General features: G+C 46.6%; 1 protein-coding gene across 1 annotated transcript in view; it reads left to right on the top strand.

Moving 5' to 3' along the window:
* The first annotated feature begins 376 nt into the window (after window positions 1–376).
* The window catches only part of LOC138282875 (ly6/PLAUR domain-containing protein 2-like), a 76,041-nt gene continuing 61,508 nt past the window's right edge, over window positions 377–14,909 (top strand). Inside the window, exon 1 of the mRNA XM_069220867.1 lies at window positions 377–465. Within this exon, the coding sequence (XP_069076968.1) occupies window positions 414–465 (52 nt within the window). The 5' untranslated portion in view covers window positions 377–413. The remainder of the gene's footprint in view (window positions 466–14,909) is intronic.

Raw genomic sequence — 14,909 nt, 5'->3', positions numbered from 1 at the left:
TTATATAGAAGTTCAGATCCACTAAAGTGCCCACAGTGGAGCATCTAGAGAGAGTGAAGTTCAATTAACTGACCTACTTGGATTGGCACATATGCCAGTAAAAAATAGTGATCAACATTGAACACAGGTGGAGTGGTACGAACACAAACCTGTTCTTCGACACCCGCCTTGGGCCCTCAAGCAGAGGGATCTTGGCTTGGAGGTAAAATAAATAATGCCTACGCAGGCTTAGGGTGTAGCATGCAATTTAAGAAACTACAGGGTGTTTGAATCTGCTTGATTAATGCCTTGTTTCATCACATTTGTTTTGGACACCTGTCCTAGTAATTAATTATTAGGCATGTAGTGAAAGGACCTATAAACTCCTTGGAGCTCACAGTTCTGTATCGTCAGTCCAAAACCATACTCAGAAGATGAAGCCATGCATGATTTTGCTGCTGGTTGCAGTCTTGTATCCTCAGTTAGGTAAGACTTCCAGGCTTTTTATGATGGTATGAAATTAGAAGACACAATAAATAACAATGAAGATTTAACATGCATTTTTATTTAATCATAGAAGTTGTATGAGTTGTAGTAAGGGCAGTAGTAGTAGAAGTCTTATGGTAATAGTAGTATTGATATTATATAGTTGTAGTCATGTATAGTAGGAGTAGAAGTTGTACTTTAATAATACATTTTAGCAATGGTCATAGTAGGAGTCATGGTAGTAGTAGTAGTATTGATGTAGAACTCATAGTCATGGTAGCTGTATTGGAAGCCGGAGTAATACTTATAGTGGTGGTATAAATACTATGAGTAAACCCTATGTAGTCTTATGAGTACTAATAGCAGAAGTTGTATTAGTGATAGCAGCAGTAGTATAGAAGCAGTAGTAAAGTAGAGGTAAACAATGTTGTATACATTACTAGTAGTGGTTGGAACAGAAGAGTAGTAGTAATAACAATGGTAGCAGCAGAAGTATTTTTCTATAATGCTAGGTACTGACTGATGGCTGCTTTTGAGTTCCTTTGCAAGAGTGTCAGAGTTTTCACAAAGGGAGGAGGTTAAATGGTTTGAAGCCAAATACGACGTGTCAGTAAAGTTTTGTGTATGCTGATGTTTGTAGTAGCTTTTTGGGAGGAGGCCATAATTATTTCGTAAGCATAATTATTTCATGGAACAAGAGTGAACATCCTAAATCAAACTGCATCCTCAAAGACTTGGATATTCTTTATGTCTAATGGTAATGTGACAAAAGGTCTTTGCAGTTAGTGACCTACAGTTGCAAAAGACCTTAGCTTTATTCTGAGTAAATAGCTTTAATAAAGATATTAAGTACAATTAAGTGTACCAAACAGGAAAAGAAAATTTGCCTAGAAAGTACAAGAAAAAACATTCAATGCATAGGAGAAAGCAAATTCTGACTGGTTTTTAAATTATAAGATTAATATAAAAATGAAACAAGATTATAATCTAGAGAGAAAGTATTTACAACCACAAGGAATAGTCGTAAAATCAACAGCATTTTAAGAATTGTATATTAGTAAGAAAAACTAATATATGTCAAATGGATATAAGGGAGATGGTGATACTGTTAGTCTGAAATTAACAAGTTATTTAGGTGCATAATGACTATACTTCGTAAATCAAAAGTAACTCAAGGAAGTTTATTAAGCTGCTCATCTTCCACGTGGAAGGATTGCCATTTTGCTTTAGAACTGGATGCTTTGTGAGTTTGCTTTTGAAAAATGAAAAACTTTTTAAAAGTTTGACAGATGGCCCTCTTGTTTGACAACATTGACTTCCAAAGTTAAGAGTTGTCCGTGGGGCTGGCCGACAACTCTAGATTTGGTGAGTAGAGTTTCCTTAGAATGGCTGAGTCATTATTGACCCACCAGTATAACACTAATGGATATTTCAGAATCATATGTACAATACATGCTCCTGTAAAAGAACTAGGCCTACATTTATCATTTGTGTATGGATTCGATGTTTATAACATAAGAGGGGTAGGGAATGTCTGTTGCATATAAACCCAGTGTGTAATATTAAGTAAATGAGATATTAAGCAAATGTTTAACCACATTGAATCTCTCAATTATGATGACAAAGTACCATCCGAATCCACCTCCTAACGAATCTCACTTTTTTAAATGTTGTTCCCATGAACATATAAAACAATTAACCAGTGGTAAAACCTGGAAGTCTTAGGATGACAAATGCTTTGTTTAATAAGACTTTGTACGATATGTGGTTAAGTAATAGAAGCATTTGATAGAGCCATACAATTAAACAAACTAAAATTAACTTTATATTGTCGGTGATGAAGCAGGTAAAGTATGTCTTTCTTTTAGCAGAAAAAAATGTAATATGCCTCCAGTTCCAATTAAGTGATAAACCACAATCCACACCATGGAAGATGAGCAGATTATGTTCTCACTACCTGGGAGACTACTTTGCTGAATTAGTGATAAAAGTCTGCGACTATGATCAATAATAGGGCTGGGAAATGAAGTGGACATATGGGACGCAGCCAATCCCTCCCAAAGGAGAGTGAAAAAGAATTCCTAAATTTAACCCAGAATGGAAGATTGAGATTCTGGTTATCATGTATCCAAAACCATGCCTCACAAAGTAGTAAAACTGAATGATATTTATAAAAAATCAGGAAATTTTCGCCAATATTTTGCTCTAATCATTTCAACCCTAAAACAGGAACTATTACTATGTTACTGTTGCAAATGTTGAAAGGGCCGCATCAATAGATTTAAACCATCTTTGAGTGAGTTGACCAATAATAATGAATTAGTGTAAAATACATAGGCTATCCTGTTTTAGATTTAAGCTTGAATCTAGAAACCCACGGAAAGCAAAACAGCCTTCATTAGCAAACATATAAACACTGACAACCCTGCACAACCGCAACCTATAATGCCATTCAAAGACAGGAAAGTGAGAGCAAATGAGCTTTTTTTTTCTTTATTAATGGGTCTATAGAGTGTAACTTTCTTATACAAGTTAGTAGCAATAAAGGCTTGTCCAAGAATGTTCTGCTTGCATTTTGTTGTTCAGGGATGCCACTAAAATAATGTTTTTTTTCAATTCAAACACATATGAAAGAATATAATCACCATAAGCATACAATTGAAAGTTGTATTCCTTAAAAAACAAAAATTTAAAATCCATACCTTTTTAAAGTATGGACAGAAATGGATCCAACACCAAATTAAACAATAAAGGGGTTAACTTACAGCCTTGCCTAGTACTTTTCCTTTGATAAAAGATAACGGGAAGTACCATTAATAAAAACAGATGTGTTACGTAAATCACATAATCAAGGAAAATTACTTTATCTTCTTTACTGGTCCTTATCTTTTTTATGTAGTACTTTAAGTTGTGTAGGCAAAAGACAAGTGTGTATTGAAGTAACACCAAATGGAAAAAATGGCAAAGTGCAATACATTAAAAAGCCAACGGAATAAGGTGTGTAGAGAGTTGATGGTAGCATAGAAAAGTATTAAGAAAACTCTTCAGGGGCCAGAAAAAGTAATACTGCCATTCCATGTAACATGTTTGGTAGGGGTCGCGAGCCCCACACCATTGCCAGGTATATGGTATGGCATGGACACTTTAAATATTAAAAAGGATATTACGTACGCGCATTCCGATATCAGGACATTAGTCTCATCTGACCAATTAATGACGCATACTGAGCAACAAGAATGAGGTTTCCCTGAAGCACCTAATTATATTTCTATCCATTCTGAAAAAACACAAGGGTAATGTGATAATTAACACTGTGAAGGTTCAGTCTTCCTAGAATGCAATCTAATTTGACTGTTGCTCATCAAAATGCCACCCATCGATGTGCATGGAACTAATAAAAAATGTAAATACCACAGGTTACACATTCATACACAATCGTGCCTAAGTACGAAATAAAATACCATTAAAATGTGTTATTTGATAGCGGCCTGTCGGAAAGAGCCCCTTTTGACATGGTCACTTATCTATGGCTTCCTACAAGAAAGGAGAGCAATATCACATGTCCTGGACTGGAAGGTCATGGAGGTGGAAGCTTCTGACTTAAAAAAAAAAAAAAAACAGTGCAGGGTGGCTGAGCTTGACACTGGAGCAAGATGGTGACTTTCTAGTGGAGCTCGTGCCAGATTCATGCCACCAGGTGTTCTCCTAGCCCATCAGAAGGGTATCAATGAGTCACAAAGTTGGGGGAGGTAGTCTGGAACCCATCTCAGTGCCGAGAGATGCTGCATCACTCACAGACTTGGAAGTAAGCGGGACCACTACTCATTGAAGTGGACACCGTGCGATCAGATTTAGCAGCCTCCACTACAAGCCGAACTGCTTGAGGAGCCAGATAGTGCCCCAGGCCCCATCGCAGACTAACACCACAGACATCAGCACCCAGAAGATGTCTCCCATCCGAAGGACAAGCACAGCAGGTGACGATCCATCTGGAGCCCAGATCAATGGGCGGAGCAGCCTGCGCACACTCAGACATGGCCTTCATTGCCTCTTGGCAGCAAGCTCCTGGAGGTGGTGGGCCGACAGGGAAGTTCGCCTAGAAGAACACCTGAGGTGAAAGGATGCATCTCTCAGTCTTCACTCAACGTACTTCCTCTGATTATTCCCATCTATCGGTGGCCCCCACCTTTCACCTACTTTGCTGGGCCTCTCACCATGTACTCCCAGGTCTGAAGAAAGCTTATGCCCTAACCAACGGTTTGCAGAGGTGAGGAGCTATATGAACAGCCTGCCTCAATCAGGCTGCAGGACACTGATGGCTCAATCTATATTTCTGTATTGTGACCCAATCTCGTGGCACATGGCGGTGGTGGAGGAAATATACTAAAAGAGACTCCAGAGGCCTTAGGAGCACGGAATCATACTTACCAGATACAGCAACATCCACTGCAGTACTCTGTCTCCTAACACTGACCTTAAGGCAAGCAGCCCGGTGGGACCTGCCGAGTCCCACACGAATAGTGGGACCTGACCTTGGGGCACTAGACACTGCCCCCAGGCAACACTGACTCGTGTGACAGGTATCTGTCCTCAGGCAACACTGACTCATGTGACAAGTACCTGGACTTGGAACAGTTGCCATCCTGATTCTGGCCAGAGTGCTCATTCCCCTCTTAAAGGCCTTCCGCAATGTCAAAATCACCTAGGCAACTACTCTTCACAGAGGATGTGGTGGAGAAGCTGTCTAAAGAAGGGAAGGGAAAGATATCAATGTCCAGCAAGAAGTCGTCCTAGAACTCTTCATGAAAGAGCTGTGGCACACAAGATTATGCTTTAAGAAAATAGATCCAAAAGATCTGCAGATATCCAATCAATCCACCAAGACATCTCCTCCTTTAACAAAGATTGTCCAGTGTGGAATCCAGACTGTACCAAGTTGACAGCAGACTGGCAGCCTCTATAGACTGGGAACAAGATCAAATGATGAAAATCATTAAGCTGGAAGACCTGGGTGGTCATTATGACCCTGGCGGTATTACAACCGCAGGGCCAAAACGACGGGAGCACCGCCAACAGGCTGGCGGTGCCTCCCAGCGTATTTTGACCCCGCGGTCGCACCGCCGGGGCCGGCGGTTTTCCGCCACAATGGCTCAGGCGGATGTAATCCGCCAGGGCAGCGCTGCCCAGGGGATTACGAGTCCCCGACCGCCAGCCTTTTTCTGGCGTTCTGAACCGCCAGGAAAAGGCTGGCGGTAGGGGGAGTCGTGGGGCCCCTGTGGGCCCCTGCACTCCCCATGCCACTGGCATGGGCAGTGCAGGGGCCCCCTGACAGGGCCCCATGCAGCTTTTCACTGTCTGCTGTGCAGACAGTGAAAAGCGGGACGGGTGCAACTGCACCCGTCGCACGGCCGCAACACTGCCGGCTCCATTTGGAGCCGGCTCCTATGTTGCAGCCGTGATCCCCGCTGGGCCGGCGGGCGGAAACCAGGTTTCCGCCGGCCGGCCGGCCCAGCGGGGATCTCCAAATGGCCGCGGCGGGGGTGCGGCCGCATTGGCGGCCGCATGGCGGTCAGATTTTGGCGGGCGGCTGATGCCACCCACCAAGGTCGTATTGAACCCCCTGATCTGTTGCAAAAACCACCTGATCTCAGAAGAGCCAAAGAACTGATAGGCAATTAAATCTTGGGATTTCTCACCCACTTTATTTTGGCTATCACAAAGCTCAACTTCAGTCCATTTCTGGAGCTTCAGTGGGCACACAGAATAAGACCATGATGCCCTATGAATAAAGACAAATTATAGCATGCTTTCTGTATCACCAGTAGGCCTGTGTCGTTATTCAGGAGGCAATAAAGAAAGGCCTATTGCCTTTTGATGATTTGAGATAATCATTTCACAGAACTTTTTTAGGCAAACTATAACCACTCAGAAATGCTTCTTACATGTTTATCCCAGACTCAAACAATTGCGTATGGGCACCTAGACCTGGATATAATGCTGACAGCCCATGCCAATAAGATTATTAAATTGGATGACCCCAGACAATTGAAAGGATACTTTTCTCAGCCACAGGGATGGACATCAGGCCAACACTGTTCCACTAGATGTGAACCGACAACCTGATCTGCCGCTCACTCCTGCTGTAATATAATATGCTGAGTGAGTCTCTCTGCCTTGAAGAATTCACCAAACAATGGGGTCCAAAGTCTTGATACACTCATAAAGAACCCCAGCTGAGGGACAAGTTGTGATCCCCACTGAAGACCACAGATCCATTAGTCCCGGTCCTCACACTCAAGAGTCTTACCATCTTACTACACAGGTAGGAGTGTCCCAAGATATACTCCCATATATACACACTGTTGGGCATTTTCCTACCCTGACTATCTTGACATTTAGGTCACCATGATTCTTGTAACTACCCCCGACCTCTGAAGACCTCAAGGAACCACGCCTCCACAACTTAGCACGCATCCTCCCGGACCCACATGGTCACAATGTGTTTACTAAGCTTTGCTTACATGACCAGACATTTTTTATAGGCTCAGTATTCACCTGAGGTATACACGTATTGCATATTTCCAGTGCACACTATCACCCCGGAGGGTATCAATGGCAGGCATTGTCAGGATACTGCAGCAACAGCACCAAATAAGGTTGCTGTTAGTTGTGACTTGAACATGGTGAATGCCTCGACTTGGCCACATCCGACCATCCCTTAGCACATAACACCACCAACAGGGGCCCCCTCAAAGACATGATGGCAGATCTTTCCCTACTTGACCCATGGGGACTCCTGAACCCCCACACTGCATGCCCTGGGGCATCTGCTCTAATTGCAGACCTGAAAGGTCTCCATCTCTCCCAATTAGTTTCTTTATCCACTCGTAGACTTAGACACATGCTTGACTTTTTGAATCTGACCAATCTAGCGGTCGATCCTCCTCTGCTGTTACCTTGGTCTGATTACCTGGCCATCCCTTTCCAGGTACCTATCCTGAAATCTTTTACCACCTCCATCTCTGGACAGATAGTAAATGTAAGGAAATTGGCCAAGATGACTTCTTCTAGCTTTACCTTGGCTCTGGCCGCTAATTGTCCCAGCCCAGACAGTTGCGTCAATAAAGCTAAAGTGCAAGTGGAAGGCTGGTTACCTGGTGCACTGGACCAAATTGCACCACTAGCAGACGGGTTCACACATGGAGCCATGCCCACAGCTGACTGGTTTAATGACGAGTTACTATCAAAAAGAATTGTAAATGCCTGGAACGCATTTGGCACAGGGTCTTTGATGCCTCCAGTAAGACTAAGTATCGCCCAGCCCTCAAGGCATATTATAGTTGCATTTGGCAGGTTTGTCCTGGCTTCTATGCCAATAAAATTGAGATGGCTCAGAAATCATTTGGAGAAATCTTCTCAATCATCAAATCGTTATCCTCTATGGATCTGGTCTCAGCCTTTAATTGGCCATCAGAGGAAGGCTGTAATGCTCTTCCCAGTTTTTCTTTATCAAAGTCGCCCACATTTATTCCACCTTTCCGGGGTCTTCTAGGAATGCCCACACCTCAGCTCATGGTTTGATCTGTCAGTTGTAAGTACTATTCTGCTGGATGGCTTTTCATCACAGATGGCGTCTGTCAAGTCAGAATCTCCATCCGATCTCACTCCTCTGGCCATTTTGGCATGAGGAGAGGAAGTGGTCCAACCGGTGCTTCTTTAACTACTTAAGAGTTCTTTCAGGGTTGACTTCGCTGGTCACACTGTAAAAAAAATCTTTGCCAGATCCTACCAAGCCTGAGAACTATAGGCTAATTTTGTTGTTGCCTTTTGTCTTGAAGGTTGCAGAAATATTTTTCAGACAGCAGCTTTCAATGTTCATTGAAACTACAGAGTTATTTCATAGGACGCAATCTGGTTTTCATCTTGTGTACAGCACTGAATTTGCTTTACTGCATGCCTCTTACTCCATTCCGGAACTCCTTGACAGGGGTGAAACGAGGGCACTACTAATGTTGGACTTGACTGTGACCTTCAACATGGTATCCCACAACCTCGTTCTTGAGCAGTTGGGGAGCTGTGGTGTTGATTATAAGGCTTTACAATGGTTAGCCTCGTTTTTGAAGGGCCGCACCTTTCAGGTGCTACAAAAACCTTTTCAATCACAGGTTTTCCCGTTGCAGCAGGGGGTGCCTCAGGGCTCCTTGTTGAGCCCTACATTATTCAGTCTGTACATGCGTTCTCTAGCGTCACTGTTTTAACATTATATCATATGCCGATTGTTAGAAATGGGTTTTTTGGTTGGCAGTCAGGTTACCCCCTGTCCAAGCAAAAGCCCTCACTCTAGTCAGGGTAAGTCACACACAATCCAAGATTATCCTGTGCCCACCCTCTGGTAGCTTGGCACGAGCAGTCAGGCTTAACTTAGAAGGCAATGTGTAAAGTATTTGTGCAATAAATCATACAATACCACCATATAGCACCACAAAAATACACCACACAGTGTTTAGAAAAATATATAATATTTATCAGGATAATTGTAGGTCAAAAAGAATAAAGTTGCAATGGAAAATTGTAGAAATATCACGGAAAAAGTGATATAAAGTGTCTTAAAGTCTTTAGAATATAAACAAAGTCTCTTTCAAGCACAAGTACCTGGTTGGGAGTGGAAAAATCTCTTCAGAGGGCCATAAGAGAAGAGTTGCGTGGAAAAAGGGTGTGTGCGCCGATTTCTCCCCAGCACACACGGACTTGCGTCGTTATTTTCCACGCAGGGAAGTCGGGCGTCGTTTTCCGGTGCGCAGACAGTCTCTTTCTGTGGATCGCGGGGATTACCAGATGTCCCGGGTCTGTGCGTGGATTTTCCTGCTTGTTCTCCGGCTGCGCGTCGGTCTGCGGGGCTGCGCGTCGAAATTACGATCTCACGGCAGGCGTCGCGTCGATTTCTCCTCTAGACTTCGATCTGCGGGGCTGCGCGTTGAAATTACGATCTCACGGCAGGCGTCGCGTCGATTTCTCCTCTAGAGGTCGGGCGGCGTTGTCCTTGCGAGGCCGTGCGTCGAATCTTCGATCGTCCCAAGAGCGTTGCGTCGATCAGCGTCGGAGTGCGGCGTTTTTCTCGCCGCGAAACAAGCTGTGTGTCGAAATTTTCGGCGCACGGAGCGTCCAAGTAAAAGAGAGAAGTCTTTTTGATCCTGAGACTTCAAGGAACAGGAGGCAAGCTCTATCTAAGCCCTTGGAGAGCACTTTCACAGCCAGACAAGAGTTCAGCAAGGCAGCAGGGCAACAGCAAGGCAGCAGTCCTTTGTAGAAAGCAGACAGGTGAGTCCTTTGAGCAGCCAGGCAGTTCTTCTTGGCAGGATGTAGTTTCTGGTTCAGGTTTCTTCTCCAGCAAGTGTCTGATGAGGTAGGGCAGAGGCCCTGTTTTATACCCAAATGTGCCTTTGAAGTGGGGGAGACTTCAAAGAGTGGCTAAGAAGTGCACCAGGTCCCCTTTCAGTTCAATCCTGTCTGCCAGGGTCCCAGTAGGGGGTGTGGCAGTCCTTTGTGTGAGGGCAGGCCCTCCACCCTCCCAGCCCAGGAAGACCCATTCAAAATGCAGATGTATGCAAGTGAGGCTGAGTACCCTGTGTTTGGGGTGTGTCTGAGTGAATGCACAAGGGGCTGTCAACCAAGCCCAGCCAGACGTGGATAGTAAGGCACAGAAGGATTTAAGTGCCAAGAAATGCTCACTTTCTAAAAGTGGCATTTCTAGAATAGTAATATTAAATCCAACTTCACCAGTCAGTAGGATTTTGTATTACCATTCTGGCCATACTAAATATGACCTTCCTGCTCCTTTCAGATCAGCAGCTGCCACTTCAACAGTGTATGAGGGCAGCCCCAATGTTAGCCTATGAAGGGAGCAGGCCTCACAGTAGTGTGAAAACGAATTTAGGAGTTTTACACTACCAGGACATATAACTACACAGGTACATGTCCTGCCTTTTACCTACACCGCACCCTGCCTTAGGGGTTACCTAGGGCACATCTTAAGGGTGACTTATATGTAGAAAAAGGGGAGTTCTAGACTTGGCAAGAACTTTTAAATGCCAAGTCGATGTGGCAGTGAAACTGCACACACAGGCCTTGCAATGGCAGGCCTGAGACAAGGAAAAGGGGCTACTTAAGTGGGTGGCACAACCAGTGCTGCTGGCCCACTAGTAGCATTTAATTTACCAGCCCTATGCACATAAAGTGCACCTTACTAGGGACTTATAAGTAAATTAATAGTCCAATCAGGTATGATTCCAGGTTACCATGTTTTAGGGGAGAGAGCATATGCACTTTAGCCCTGGTTAGCAGGGGTAAAGTGCGCAGAGTCTATAAACCAGCAAAAGCAGTGTCCAAAAAGTGGAGGGAGTCAGGCAAAAAGTTAGGGGTGACTACCCTAAGGCTGTCAGGTCTAACATGTGTCCCCCCCAGCTGAAAGTGGGGAGAGCTACCCGACCTCCTGGGAGCTCTCATCGCTAAGGCGGAAGTACCTGGAGAGACCATCAGCATTGGCGTGGTCAACCCCTGGACGATGTTCCACCGTAAAGTCCATCCCCTGTAGGGAAATGGACCACCTCAAGAGTTTTGGATTCTCACCCCTCATCTGCATGAGCCATCTGAGGGGCCTGTGGTCTGTCTGAACCCGGAAGTGAGTCCCAAACAGGTAGAGTCTTAGCTTCTTCAGTGCCCAGACCACAGCAAAAGCTTCTCTCTCAATAGCACTCCACCTCTGTTCCCGTGGTAATAGCCTTCTGCTAATAAAGACTACCGGTTGATCTCTGCCCTCCTCATTCAGCTGTGCTAGGACTGCCCCTATGCCATGCTCTGAAGCGTCTGTCTGGACGATAAATTCCTGGGAGTAGTCAGGGGCCATGAGTACGGGGGCCGTGCACATGGCTTCCTTCAGGGCGTCAAAGGCTTTCTGACAAGCCTCTGTCCAATTCACCAACCTAGGTTGTTTCTTGGAAGTGAGTTCTGTCAAGGGTGTTACAATGGTATCATAGCCCTTGACAAATCTGCGGTAGTATCCTGTGAGGCCTAGAAAGGCTCTCACCTCAGTCTGCGTTCGCGGTGGTTGCCAGGCCTTGATAGTTTAAATCTTGGCCTGGAGTGGCTGCACCTTGCCACCACCCACTAGGTGTCCCAAGTACACCACGGAACCCTGCCCAATCTGGCACTTACTAGCCTTGATGGTCAGGCCTGCCTGTTGCAGGGCCTGAAGCACCTCCTTGAGGTGAAGCAGGTGTTCCTCCCAGCTGGAACTGTAGACAGCTATGTCATCCAGGTAGGCTGCACAGAAGGCATCCTTGCCAGCTAGGACCCCGTTAACCAACCGTTGGAAGGTAGCGGGGGCATTTTTCAACCCAAACGGCATCACCCGGAACTGGTAATGGCCATCAGGGGTTGAAAATGCGGATCTTTCCTTAGCCCCCTCAGTCAGGGCGATCTGCCAGTACCCTGAAGTAAGATCAAACGTACTCAGGAACTTGGTAGCGCCTAGCCTGTCCACGAGCTCATCAGCTCGGGGGATGGGGTGAGCATCAGTCCGTGTGACTGAGTTGAGACCCCGGTAGTCCACACAGAACCGGAGTTCTGGCTTCGCACCTGGGGCAGTAGCCTTAGGGACCAACACCACTGGGCTGGCCCAGGGACTACTGGATTTCTCGATAACCGCTAGAGTCAACATCTTGGAGACCTCCTCCTTGATGCTGGCCTTCACCTTATCCGACAACCTGTAAATTTTGTTCTTCACAGGGAGACTGTCACCAGTGTCAATATCATGAACACAGAGGTGGGTCAGTCCAGGAGTAAGGGAGAACAGGGGGGAGAACTGCTCCAACAGCTCATAGCAGTCTCCTTTCTGGTTTAGAGTCAGGGAGTCAGACAGAATGACCCCGCTTACTGACCCATCACCTTCTTGGGCAGAGAGGAGGTCGGGGAGAGGTTCACTCTCCTCTTCCATTCCTTCATCTGTGACCAGAAGCATGTTGATCTCCAACCTCTCAAAATGAACTTTTAGTCGGTTCACATGGAGCACCCTTAGGGGATTCCTAGGGGTTTGGAGGTCCACTAGGTAAGTGGCCTCCCCTTTCCGCTCCTTTATTTCAAATGGGCCAGACCAGCGGTCCTGGAGAGCTCTGGGCTCTACTGGCTCCATTACCCACACTTTGTCTCCAGGTTGAAACTCTACCAGGGTGGCCTCCTGGTCATACCAGTGTTTCATTACCTCTTGACTGGCCTCAAGGTTACTTTGGGCCTCTTTCCAGAAGCGGGTCATCTGGTTGCGGAGGGCCAACATGTAGCTGACCACATCCTGAGGGGGTGTCTTTGGAGCTTTCTCCAATCCCTCCTTGACAATGCTTAAGGGTCCCCTGACAGGGTACCCGTAGAGAAGCTCAAAGGGACTGAACCCTACCCCCCTCTGGGGGACCTCTCTGTAGGCAAAGAGAAGGCATGGTAAGAGGACGTCCCACCTACGCCTCATGGCCTCAGGGAGGAAACCAATCATGCCTTTCAGGGTCTTGTTGAATCTCTCCACAAGACCATTAGACTGGGGGTGATAGGGTGTGGTGAACTTGTAGGTTACACCACACGCATCCCATAGAGACTTCATGTATGCAGACATGAAGTTAGTGCCTCTGTCAGACACTATCTCCTTGGGGAACCCCACACGGGTAAATATCCCCATCAGAGTTCTGGTCACCACCGGTGCGGTTACGGTCCTCAGAGGGATTGCCTCTGGGTAACGGGTGGCATGGTCCACCAAAACCAGGATGAACCTGGTGCCTAAGGCAGTTTTGGGGTCCAAGGGACCAACAATGTCGATGCCCACCCTTTCAAAGGGGGTGCCAACGACAGGAAGTGGAATCAGGGGGGTTTTAACCGTTTTTCCTGCTTTACCACTGGCCTGGCAGGTAGGACAATATCTGCAGAACTTATCTGAGTGTGTCCTCATTTTGGGCCAATAAAAGTGGGTGACAAGCCTGTTAAAGGTCTTGCCCTGCCCCAAATGTCCTGCTAGGGGAATGTCGTGAGCCAGACCCAGTAGGAAGGTTCGGTAACATTGGGGGACCACCAGCATACGTGCTGCCCCAAAGGCCGGAACCTTAGGCTCACTGTAGAGTTGATCATTCTCCCAATATAGGTGGTGATTGCCAGAGGCGTCACCTGCTGTCTGATTTGAGGCTTGTTCCTCAAACCTTCCAGAGTGGGACATTCTTTCTGCACCTTGCAGAATTTCTCCCTGGTGGGTCCACCCTCAACTTGCCAGCCAGCAAGCTCAGGTAAGTCACCTAGGGTGGCAATGTCTTCCCCAGTTGGCTCGGGAGCCTCCTCCTCAGGAGCCCCGTCAGCCACTGCGGGAACTTCTGGGGCCGGTGTCCCGCGCCCCTGGTCCCTCCTCCTGGCAGCTCTCTGGGCCATCGTTCCAGGCGCCAGATGCCCTTGACTTCCCTCTCGGTCAGCCATGGACCGTGTGGTCATGCAGACCCACTCAGGTAACCCTAACATCTCCAGGTGAGACCTGAGCTCCACTTCTTTCCAAGCAGTGTGCTCAAGATCATTGCCTAACAGACAATCTACAGGCATGGCAGGACTCACAGCTACTTTCAGAGTACCAGAGACCCCCCACCCACTCAAAGGGAACCAGAGCCACCGGTAGGTGACTCTCGCGATTGTCAGCGACTATGACCTGGTGGAATGTATTAGGGACTATCTGCTCTGTTGACACCAGCTGACTCTTGATAGTAGTCATACTGGCTCCTGTGTCACGCAGAGCCTCCACCTTCTGCCCATCAATGGTGACCCACTGCCGGTACTTGGAAGTATTTTTGGGCATGTGGGCCTTGGGCACCATTTCTCCTTCTCCCAGGGACACTAGGGAAATCTCTACCGCTCCCCAAAGCTACTTGGGTCCATCTCCCTCCCGAGCGCTACACTAGTCAACCCAGGTGCCTGTCCGGTAGTGGACGGTGCCCTCTTGGGGCACTGTGGATCGCCTTTGTAGTGACCATACTGGTAACACTCCATGCATTTGGGGCTAGATCTCCCTGACTTGTCATATGTCCCTGGCTTTTTCCCAAATTTGGAAAAGGAAGTTTTGCCACCCCCTCCCTGGGAATTCTTTTGGGGGCCTTTGGAGAGTTCCTTATCTGCAAGTTTATCTCCCCCCTCTTTCTTCTGTTGGGAACCCTGACCACCTTTGTGGGAGTCTCCCCCAGGTACCTTCTTGGACACTCTGGTGCTAACCCAGAGGTCCGCCTCCTCAGCAAGCTTCCTGGGATCAGTCAGCTTACTATCCACTAGGTGCTGGCGCAACTCTGTATAAGTAGTATTAAGCATATGCTCTCTCAGAATCAAGTCATATAAACCTCTATAATCTGCTACTTTGTTGCCCCGCACCCATCCATTCAGTG

Source organism: Pleurodeles waltl, chromosome 2_2, assembly GCF_031143425.1.
Source record: "Pleurodeles waltl isolate 20211129_DDA chromosome 2_2, aPleWal1.hap1.20221129, whole genome shotgun sequence".
In the NCBI taxonomy this organism is placed as follows: Eukaryota; Metazoa; Chordata; class Amphibia; order Caudata; family Salamandridae; genus Pleurodeles; species Pleurodeles waltl.
Note: the sequence above shows the minus strand (reverse complement) of the source record. Positions and strands in the feature narration are given on the sequence as shown.